Raw genomic sequence first — 11,634 nt, 5'->3', positions numbered from 1 at the left:
CACACAAACATACAGAAAACAAACAAAACTTAATGTACTACTACAGAGATCTTCAACAGGGGGTCCGGGACCCCTAGTGGATCCTCAGAGTTACAGCAGGGGCACAAAATTATTGTTAATTAAAAAATGTTTTAACTAAAATGTCTTAACATGAATCAAACCTATTATCATAAGCAAATATCCAACGTTACTGTGCCACATTTAACAATAAAACATGATTTATAAAATCATGCCAACAGATTTTTTTATTTTAATGGCTTTGTATTCTTTGCAGTAAAAAGGTATATTTAAAGTCTTATTGTAGGCCCAGTTTAATATGCAACTTCATTTTATACAATATATGCAGTAGGGGGTCCCTGATCCGTCTCCCTCTCAGTTGAGGGGTCCTTGGCTTAAAAATCGTTGAAGACCCCTGTAGTACTACATTAGCCTACATGCCTTGGTGGACACTCACGACACGCGCGCAGTCTGGTCGTATGGTGGCGCTCTTGCTGTGTCGTCCTGCCACTTGAGTGGTTTAAAGCAGACATGCAGGTACTGTCTGGCTATTTAACCGCGGGTTGGTGGATTCATTCCACTCTGAAACTGGCTACAGACCACATGAAATCTCCAGTAATGCGATGCCAAAGCAGCTTGTTAAACTCCAGAAGTGCGCCACTGCCTGTCTGATCTGACGGAACTTCTTCAATTCAGCGCCTCCTCCTCCTCATCATCTTTACTTTTCACTTGAAGACACATTTCTCAGGGATTGTTCCAGGCGCGTTTCCCTCTCTGCCTCTCACATCTTTTGCACTGAAAGTTAGATTTTTTTTAAAAGTGGAAATGAATAGCACCGGGTTCAACCAAACGGAGGGCGGACTGCTCAACAAGACCGAGGAGTTTTTTTGCTGCAACTTTTCCTCCGTGGTGACTGATAACGGCTTTGTGGCCGCCGCTCCAGATGAGAGGAGCCTCTTCGTCATGAGGGTGGTCCAGATAGCCGTCATGTGCGTGTTGTCCCTCACGGTGGTTTTTGGCATATTTTTCTTGGGTTGCAACCTTCTCATAAAGTCAGAAGGAATGATAAACTTTTTAGTAACGGACAGGAGACCGTCTAAAGAAGCGGAGGCAGTTATTGTTGGAGCCTACTGACTGACGAGGACCTTTATAGGCTAATGATTTGAATCAGATCTGAAGTCTGGTGGAGACAGAATGAAGACAAATGCGATTATCAACTGCCTAAACAAGCCCCTGTTTCCATATTGGTATTTAGAAAAACCTCAAAGGTAATAGCCCTGCTGGTGACTGCGTCTCACAGGTGTTCACCTTATTCCTTGTGGCTTTTAAATGCCAGCAAAGACGCATGCATCTTCAAGAGGTATTGTGCGTTTTAAGCCTCTTTGTTTAAAAAGTATTCAATCAAGCACTGTTGTACTTTGGAGCACCGTTTGTCATGCAGAACCCTTTGTCATGGAAGTGGCAAAGTATTCGCATTTGCTGCTTCAAAACACCCTCTCATGTTGCTAATGCAATGGAGAAATTAATGTTTAAACATGTACTGTATGTTGTATGTGTTTTTGCATACAATATGCAATATATTAATCGGTGTATTTCTCTGGAATTTCATGGTGATAGTGTCTGCGTGGGCGGTGGAGAAAAAAAGCCCAACATGTATCCTGTTAATTGGAATAAATATGTTCTGTAATTAAAGTTTTCCTCTTAATTAAAGTCTATTTTTCTTGAATATCGGCCCTCGCCACGCCCTCTGCCAAAGTGATTTAGATTTCAGAAACTAAAAGACCTTAAAGAGCTATTTAATTCAAATATTATATAGCCTATTGTGGTCATTATAAAAAAGCATGTTGATTAGACAAATGCAGGTTATTTGCTATTGAATCCAATAGTAAATTGGCAATATTATGAGCATGTATTTAATAAAACTGAAATCAAGACATGTGTTTTCTCTGGCATGCATGTAAGCATGCAGTGAGTGTTGAATGGAGGAGAAATGGCTTCCCACAAAAATATTTCCTTCTCATTTCTCCACAAATGTTAATTAATCTAAATTAACTGAAAATCATTTTTCTTTTATCTAATCGAAAAAGGTACTCTAAAAATACAATATTCACATTATCTGAATGTGTTGTGTCAAAACTTATGTCTGGGTCAGAAGTTGATCAATGCAACATTTTAAATCCCTTCTCCTTCCTTTCAAAGCATCTGCTGTGCATTGCTCCTGGCTCACCTGGAAACCATGCTCCCCAGGGTGAAACCAGAAGCTTCAGAAATGACTTCTCTTGTCAACCCAGGGAGGATGAAACCCTTGCCCACATGTGCTCTGTATGCATTAAATCTAGCTTTTTCTAAAAATGAAATAAACAAAAAGTCCTTCACCTCACTTTCCCCCTCCTTCTGTTCTCCCTTCCATGTCCCGCTTATCAAGACCTCATTCTGTCTGATGATGGATGGCTGCAGCTTGTCAAGTTACCCTAACCGCTGTCTCAAGTCACACACTTGATGTCGTCATGTTGGATTTGAAGAAATCGATAAAATATCAAATTGGATTAGGCAAATATATGTAAATTCATTCAATTAATTTCAGATTAATGGTTAATATTTGAATTTCCACATTTTTTTTAGTGGTGGGCAAAATCTATCACATGTACTTGGGATGGACACAATTAAAACAACCTCTGTTCAAAATAATATGATCCATTACAATGTCAGTGAAATAAATGCTACCTTTGTAAAGCTTATAATATTCAGTTTCTTGAGGCCGTAGTTCATAGTAGTTCATAAAATATTAGGTACATTTTGCATTACAGTATAATATAATACAACACAGCATCAATGGCTTAAAAAAGACCGCACTTGTATCAACACCTCTCTGGCACAGTCTCCTCTGAAACTCAAATAAACCTAACAAACACGGCAAAGTATTCATTGCATGTCTACTGTACTGGATTGTATTATATTTTACAGATGTTTTTATCGTGTCCACCCCATGGACTTTCAGCCAGGACATTTTACTGTACATTTCTTAAATTATTTTCAACCCCTTTTTTTCTTGCCTTATTCAAACCTCTAATAAGAAAAAGGTTGCAATGACGCATGACATCTACGTTCAAACAGATCTTGTTAAAGCAGATTAAAAATGGCAAGTTAAATCGATTCTATACAAGTATAAAATCACACTGAATATGTGTGCACTCATGTATCGAGCTCTCACCGCCACCTAAACTAGCAGATACATTAAGTCTATGCATGATAAGCTCATAACTGTGCAATGTATGTGCCTCATGTAGTTATAACACATAACACATAGAATAACACATAAAAAATTTAAGCAATTATCTAAAAGTCAGACTGATATGGATTGGATTCAGTTGGTAGTTAAAAAAACTAAAAACAAATCCAAACCTAATATAAATCAGACAAATATTTCTGGCTTTTCTAAATTACAAAATAAAACCTCACTCCTAAAAACAAAATCATTAACCTGATTAGCTATGTTGCAGAGTATAGAAGAGTAAGAACAATTTTAACACAATGCAAAAGGGAGAATTTCTTTCTATATGTCACACTATGTTTCTCTCTGCTTTGTGTGATTGCTTTCATTAGGGAGGACCCGGAATAGCTCCCAGGAAAATGTTGAAGAGACAATTTAATATCAAGCGGAGAACAATCTTCTGTCTGCAGCTGAACCATTGTTAGTTCATGCTGTGGTGTCTCATACACATTCATTCATTTAGACCTGATTCTGATCGATTTTGGAGAGCCTGTAAGAAGTGAATGTAAAGTTGCAGATTAAAGTTAAAACATTCTGTAGAGTCAGTTTCTTGATGGACAGTTGGTACTGCCAACTTAAAGATTGCACACACCTGTCTCGCACCAATGCTCAGAGAGATTTAGGAGATATTACCAGCAAATAGTCATCTATACACCTGGCAGTCATCAAACTGATAGTCCTCTGCAAGGCTCCTCCTCAGAGCAACTCCTCAGACATTCAGGAATTTAGTTTTATTCTGCAAAAAACAAAAGCCGGGGCAAACAAAATACATGGTTCAATTCAGAACTGTTGCTTGTTTTTACAGTATGTTCTCACATGACTTCCCTAAGCAGAAAGTATGGTGTGTCGAACAAGAAAAACTAAATAATCAAATTGTTATCGTGCACCTGCAATCTGGGTAGAGAAACTTATATCACCACTATTGTACAGGTCAAAACAGCATCACCATACTTTATATCACGTTTACTGTATGTGAGCTGTGTTCAACTGTGACAGCATCTGCAGGGTGTTGATTGTGGGCTAAAAGAGGCTTCAGGTCCTGGCTTGCTCTCATGTGATTGGCTGTCGAGTGGAGGTCCAGTCGATGAACTGGATAGTGGCTTAAAGCTCCAAATTGCAGCAAGGCAGCTGTAATGTTCTCCTGTTTACTCTTATTCTCCCACAGATCCTCATCCATCCTTCCCCTGCTCGCTTCTTACATTACTTGGGAGATACACATCTCTTTATGTGGTTTATGTTATTAGATTGTGGTTGTTTTATATTATGTTTTCCACCATCGTATCTTTTTTCATAAAAATAATGTTCCTTCAAAGCCAATTTTGGCTTTAGTTAGATCTTTGACCCCAGTGGGAACTACCCTTTTACATAAAAGGAAACTCAATAGATTTGCTTTAAAAAGTGAATGCAGGCTATGAAATGTTGATATTTCCATCATCAGCAATGCCTATTCAGTCTGAACCAAGCTGATGCCGACATCATGTGGCGTCAGGGTTCTACGACAGCAGCAGTAATTGTGAAAGTCAAGCTGTGATAAATCCATGCAGACTGGTTTTGAAGAATGATTCCATTAGTTGACATGTTTGATTGCAGTTATGGGATGAGTCGTGGCTCTGTACCACTGATTGTTTCACACTCAAACTTCACAGGGATTTAACACCTGCCACTTACGCTTTACTGTAATCCAGTGTGTGTGTGTGTGTGTGTGTGTGTGTGTGTGTGTGTGTGTGTGTGTGTGTGTGTGTGTGTGTGTGTGTGTGTGTGTGTGTGTGTGTGTGTGTTGTTTGTGTGTTTTTCCCCATCCACAGTTAAATCCATGTGATGCCCTTTATTTTAAGAAACAAAAGATGAATTTTTGGTTGAGAAGAAAATTCAACTTAGTGTGGATGAGGGCCATACAGTCACATTGTGACCTGACACTTGTAAACTGGAAAATCAAATTAAATGTCACACATTCTTTCTTTACAAAAAGGTAGCACATCACAAACGTTTTCACTAGCTAACACATTCCTTAAGTTTTAATGCTGCAATCTGATTTACTAAATCACTAGTTTAAAACTAGCTAGTAGTTACTAAGAACTTAGGAGGTATATACACACAGACCTTGTAATGGATTTAGGAATAGCTGCTACAACCTAATCCAGATATTTTCCTCAGGAGTTGGTGGAGACCAAAATAGAGTTTAAAGGAGATGTGATTATTGGATTTAAATTTGCTAGTAGTACAGAAACATAACTCCTGGAGAGTATTTCTTTATTGAAAGAAGAGCAACGAACGGCACTGAAGGCTGAAGGCTTTTCTCGATGGAAAATGTGTTTTTTCGCATTTCCCCCCTACTGGCTTCGGCAAGAGTTTGCTAGACAGATGGTTAATCCTATCACCTGCCAGATATTTTTTGAAAGTGCCTGCCCTTTTCCAAACAGTTTCCAATGACGGCTTCTCAGGTTATTTTGTGTTAACAAACCATTTTAGGCGCCGAGTTAGAGTTCTGCCACCAAGTGGTAAAAAAAAAAAGGATTGATGCACGTTTAAGGTTAGGATTAGGATAAGGGTTGTGCATGTAGTAAAGTTAGGGTTATACTTCAGGAAAGGAATGTAAGTGACACAAGTCAGTTATCTAAGAAACAAATGTACTCTTGTAATGAGAGGCTTTAGCAGATTTTAAACTAAATATTTTCCCATTTGAATAATCTTTGCATTTCTTTACAAAAGTGACACAATGCAGCATCATTATAGACAACCAGCAGGAACTCATTATTCATTGCAGTCATGCAAATGTGTAATGAGTGTTGCTTGCTTTAGAAATAATAGCTGTGATGATGTGATATTGACCCTGAAATCCATTTCAATTCTTGCGTGAGCATGTTTCAGGCTTTATTGACCTTCTAATCATGCAGCTCTCTGGCAGCTACGTCAGCTTCAGCACAGCCTTGTCTCTGAAAGTTAACTATTACTTTTGCTTTAAGAGGAAGGTTTCTCCATACACCATTACCACAAAGGTAATAACCTTTTCATGAAAGCACTCAAGAGCACAGATGGAATTTCAAGTGGGTTTTTTTCTACAGTAAAAAAAGAAAAAAAACATTCAAGGGAGCTTTCAAACTCACTGCTGAAGATTGTGAATACTTTGCTACCATTTTTTAGTGGTATGAAGCCACACTATTTCCCATGTAGAGTACTTTCTGGATCATTTTTTATCTCAGTGAAATCATAATCACAAGTATTCCTTGGCCACCATGAGCTTAAGTTATGTTGTACATAGTACACTCTGTAAGCATACTCTGCCACTATTCAGTTTAATGCCCTTGAGCCTAAGCAAAGACGCCATTAACTGTCAATTTCTAAATCCACTTTGACTTTGCAAATCACATGTTTAATGCATAGCAGCCTGTTAACTTGGGGATAACCATCACTAATGTATGGCAGTTGTGAGGAGCAAAGCTTCCTAATCATTCAGCAAGATGTTTAATACAAATATACATAAGCCAACAGCCTGTTTCTTCACACATCACATCATGCATGTTTGATTACTACTGTTCTTCCTTTTCTAGCATCTATGCAACAAAGCTAAGCTCAATCCAAGCCCCTTGTTGTGGTTGAAAACAAGATGCGAGATGGGGTTAAATGTACAACTACTCGTATGGCGAATACACTGTCACAACAAGAGATACTTGTGGCAATGCTGTAAAGCCTAACATCACCTGATTCCATATGCGTCTGTCTGTATGTAACCTTTGGACATTTTCTCATGCTACAGTATTTCTATTTTAAAGATGTCTTCAGTAGACCCACTAACACTTTTCTTACTTTTATGGTTTGCTGCACCACATTCCTGACCTGTAACCATGACTAAAGTGTATGTGACCATGTATTTTTCATCAAACTGCGCCCAGAGCTCTTTGTGTTGAGCTCTGACATGTGGTTTCAGTAGCCATGACGATACCCCCAAGACCTCAGCGCTACACCTTGCTCACACTGGCATCCCAGATATTGACTCATCCTCAGGCCTTATGCCACCAACATCATCATAATCATCATCATTGTCATCACCAGCATCACTTGTTCCCCTGAGACCTGACCAAAACAGAGAAGCTGTTACTGACTCACAAGTTTCACTACAGTTAGAGAAAAACAGGATTGTGTCTAAGAGCAATAAAGAATACTGCAAATATCCATTATTTATAATATTAAATACGTAATATTTGTGCACTGATTCTTACATACCACAAAATAAATCACTTTGTAAATCGTAATTATTACTATTACTATTATTTTCAAAAGTGCAAAGTCTTTTCCAGTTTTCTTGGCTGAGCAAAGATACACTGATGAGAAGCATTCTCTTCAGACCTGACTGTAGAAATCAGCAGTGACAGTTTGGACCTGCCTGCCAAGTAGCAGTGTCCTGCCTGCCTATGTGGCGCTCTCCTGTGCTCCAGCTGTCAGCTGCACTCAGTCACTGTACTAGTTATGAACCACCTTTGGCTAAGCCATGCTTTACCACTACATACAGTATGTCTTCCCCTGACATCATCCTCTAATCACAGCCTCGTTTCTACACTTACAAGATTTATGCATGATGACGATTTTATTCCAGAATAAAATAACATTTTTACATTGAAAATCATCATTGTAGAAGGCTTTACAGTCTATATAGGAAACCTTAACACAGAATTTCACAAACTATGCTGTTGACGTATAGTACGAACGATAATCTGATTTGCCAGTTGAGCAGTGTCCCATATTTCAGATCTAATGCTATACCATAGGAATTTATGCCTAATGGTGCGCCTCCTGGTTTTGTCACAGCACATGAAAGTAAACCTGAGTGCTGTATGATAAAACCTCTATAGGGTCATAACTTATTGAGCTTCCTCAAATTGCTTCTCACAGTGCTGCAAGCTCTTCCTCCCTCAGGCCTGGCTCCATTATCGCCTGGCTCTGTCTGCAGGTGCGTTTCAGTCACATCACTGACTCTCTCCATTAAAGCTATGCTGCAGCTTAGCTCCAGAGAAAACAACCATACTGCATGCTGCTGATAATCTCCAAAAAGGCAAATTAGCAATTCCACCAATGGAAATAATAATCATAATGAGAGTAATAAAGTTTAATTGTGCCACTTTCGATGGCATTTCGGTAAGGTAAGTACATTAACTTACTTTGTGAAAGAGAACAATTACTCCCATGTATCATATTTTATAAAAGACAGAATCCTTAAAGGGGAGACTTGGTGAGCAAAGATAAGCAGTTGCACTGACAGAACAGATCTATCATAAAGCAGACGAGATGCAGGGAGACAGAGAGAGAAAGTAAAGATTAGAATGAGAAGGAAGTTGAAGCAAATGAGTTAGAAATGAAGGTGACTTGAAATGAATGAATGAAAATATTACTCTATGACAATGATGTATCTCTGCGCAGAAAAAGAGTTCATCCACTTAACTTCACAAGCTGTGTGCGACTTAACAGCCACTGAACAGAATGACATTCGAAAATGTCACTAATATAACATTGCCGCCCCCAGTTACAGTCAATGTATGTGCAGCAGCCAAGGAATCGACTGTTATTTACAGTACCTATACATGCTCAATCGGTTGTTGTGTTATTTCAGAGCACTACGTGCCAAAATGACAGTGAATAATCTAGGAAATGGAGTTTGTTAACAACAAAAACCATCCCGATAACATCTTCCTTTCTGGGTTCTTTTGTTATCTCTACTGTGTGGTGTGTGTCTGTGTGGCACCTTTGTCTGCTGTGCTCATATATGCTATGAGGGTCAGCATCACAGGTGCAGGAGCGTTGCAGCAGTGTGTGTGAAATGACATCCCAGCCTAGCAGAGGCACACCTTACAACACAACAGCTGTCACAAAGGATCAGCATCCAGCCCGCCACACTCCAGGAGCCGCTTTCTAAAAGACCTCTGCTGTTCTGTTGTCCTCACTGTTTATTCTTACAAATGAAAGGTCAGCTGCATCACATGACCACTAAAGTCCCGCCTGTTTGAGTGTGTCAGTTTGCATCAGTTCAGGTTAGCAGTCCCACAAAGCTGACTTTTGTGGGTTATTTAAGGTATACCTTTCAGTTAAAATGAGGTAACTATCCGTAGTTACAAACTCACAAATCAATACCTTTTTATATTGATACCACAAATGGCACCAGTTCCCCTGGAACATCCTCTGCAATCTAACATAACATTTTAATCAGTAATCACAAACATGCCATTTAGCTCTTAAGTAGCTATTATTAGATATCCTAAATGAGCTACAAACCACAACTCCTCTAAAGTACCAGTCATCTAATCAAGCATTTCAGATATGATTAGCCTATGCATGACTATTCTATGTGACCTCCTTCCATTTACATTGGGGCTGAGCTGTAGAACCACACATTTGAAAAACAAAGACTGGCTGTAATATTATGAATTACCCACGCAGCTGCTTGAGTCGCCACATAAATGGTTGGATCTCAGGGCTTTGCACCTGGCTAGTGTCAGAGATGCTTTGATCTATTTCCCTGCTTGTTTCCCCTCTTTGTAACCATTAAACAGCTCTCTGGTCCCTGTGAGAGGAAATTGATTTGTGATTAAAAAAAGAAAGAGGATGAGAGAGGCGTCTTTGTGTCCAAACAACAAACTGTCGTCCAGTTGTGTGGGTGGCTTATACAGTATAGAGAGTAGCTATGGCTGTGACAGGGCATTGATGTCAACATTAACATTAAGGCAGCTAAATCTAAAAGGGCAGTTTGAGTGTTAAAGGGCCCCCACTAGCATTTTCAGATTGTTTTTGTAAAAATCTTGAATGAATGACCAAAATAAATCTCCTTACCTGTTGACCAGGCAAACAGTAAATCCTGCACTGCTTTACTGCGATGTCAATCACTAAATTATGAAAATAATCTGACAAAATTAACAAACAAAAAAATTAATATTAATATTATTTTTAATAATATTATTAATATTAAGTAAAATAGGTCCAAATGTTTTCAAGTCTTAAAGGACTAGTGTGTAGGATTGAGGGAGATCTATTGGCAGAAATGCTGTTTTCATTAGTGTACAATTACCCAAAACTAAGAATCGTTGTGTTTTTGTTAGTTTAGAATGAGCCCTAGTGGGTCCTCTTCCACAGAGCTTGCCATGTTGCACCACTATGTTTCTATAGTAGCCCAGAACGGGCAAACCAAACACTGGCTAGAGAGGGCCTTTCACATTTTTATGTTACCTGAAGGCACCATATGTTATACTACATGATTGGAAAGGTAGGGGAAAAGAGTATAGAAGAATTGTGAGGAAAGGGGTATTCAGATGGTTGCAAGCAACCATCAGTGCTAGATACCACTTAATCCTACACATTCTTTTAAATAATAATTGTGCCTATATGCATGTTGAAAGAGGGGCTAAAAGACTAACTTTGGTAGACACACACTTGATTTGGCCAACTGTTAAAGCTTCATACTAACTTCATTTAAAACGTTGACTTTTGATCTTAATTCTCATCTCTTTCATTGAAGTTGCACTAAGAAGAGATTAATGGCCAATGGAGAAACAACCATGCAATGTGAATGCGATGTGATAATAGACATGGCGCAATTGCTTTTAAAGTCAATGGATAGATGCGAATGGATGCAATTAGACGCAAATTCCCCCAGAGGCAGCACAAGAGCAAAGAAGCGTCCACGCGAGTTGAATGTTTCAAATTGAGCGAAAAATTTGCACATATCGTTGGGCTTTATGAATGTACTCCATAAAAGTACAATGACGGGAGTTCTGTGATCAGTAACAGGCTAAGCTGAACACAAACACAGCACTCCGACACACACTCAGTAGGTGCTAGCTAGATTACAGCTAATATCTGTGCAGTCGGCTGGTTGTTTAGGGCAAATAAACAGACTGCAGAGACGGTCCAGTGGTCAAATTCACACAAATAAATCCAGGCAAACATTCGCTTCGCTTTCTGTCTGAACACACATTTATGGACGTATATGTGTGTGTGTGTGTGTGTGTGTGTGTGTGTGTGTGTGTGTGTGTGTGTGTGTGTGTGTGTGTGTGTGTGTGTTGTGTGTGTGTGTGTGTGTATGTTGAAATGTTAAATTGTGAAATGTGTCTTCTACTTTACACAGTCTCTGGCAATATCTGGGCAGGTATAGGTTTCTTTTTTCAGAAAGCTTTGTTTTCCCCATCCATACTTAAATCCATGTGATGTCCAATTTAGGGTGAGAAGAAAAATCAGCTTAGTGTGGATGGAGGGCCAAAATGGAGGAAAATGGATGCTTTTTCAAATTCAGATGGCTTAGCTCATCCAGGATTGGCATAAACCAGGCAGCTCTATGAACGTGAGGGAGCTCTAATGTGGACGTACTCACAAAGTGTGGAAATAAA

The 11,634-nt window shown here is 39.0% G+C and overlaps 1 protein-coding gene across 1 annotated transcript; it reads left to right on the top strand.

Annotated features, from left to right (window-relative positions):
* The first annotated feature begins 518 nt into the window (after positions 1–518).
* Positions 519–1,702, top strand: rprma (reprimo, TP53 dependent G2 arrest mediator candidate a). Its single transcript, XM_039817231.1, has one exon. It carries the CDS (start codon positions 823–825, stop codon positions 1,129–1,131), a length of 309 nt encoding a protein of 102 aa, XP_039673165.1. The 5' UTR covers positions 519–822; the 3' UTR covers positions 1,132–1,702.
* Positions 1,703–11,634: the final 9,932 nt, after the last annotated feature.

The sequence above is a fragment of the Perca fluviatilis genome, chromosome 12 (genome assembly GCF_010015445.1).
Source record: "Perca fluviatilis chromosome 12, GENO_Pfluv_1.0, whole genome shotgun sequence".
Classification (NCBI taxonomy): Eukaryota; Metazoa; Chordata; class Actinopteri; order Perciformes; family Percidae; genus Perca; species Perca fluviatilis.
This window is presented reverse-complemented; position numbering and strand designations above follow the sequence as displayed.

Coding starts and splice junctions, on each gene's coding strand:
- rprma (XM_039817231.1), top strand. CDS start 823: ATGAATAGCACCGGGTTCAACCAAACGGAGGGCGGACTGCTCAACAAG.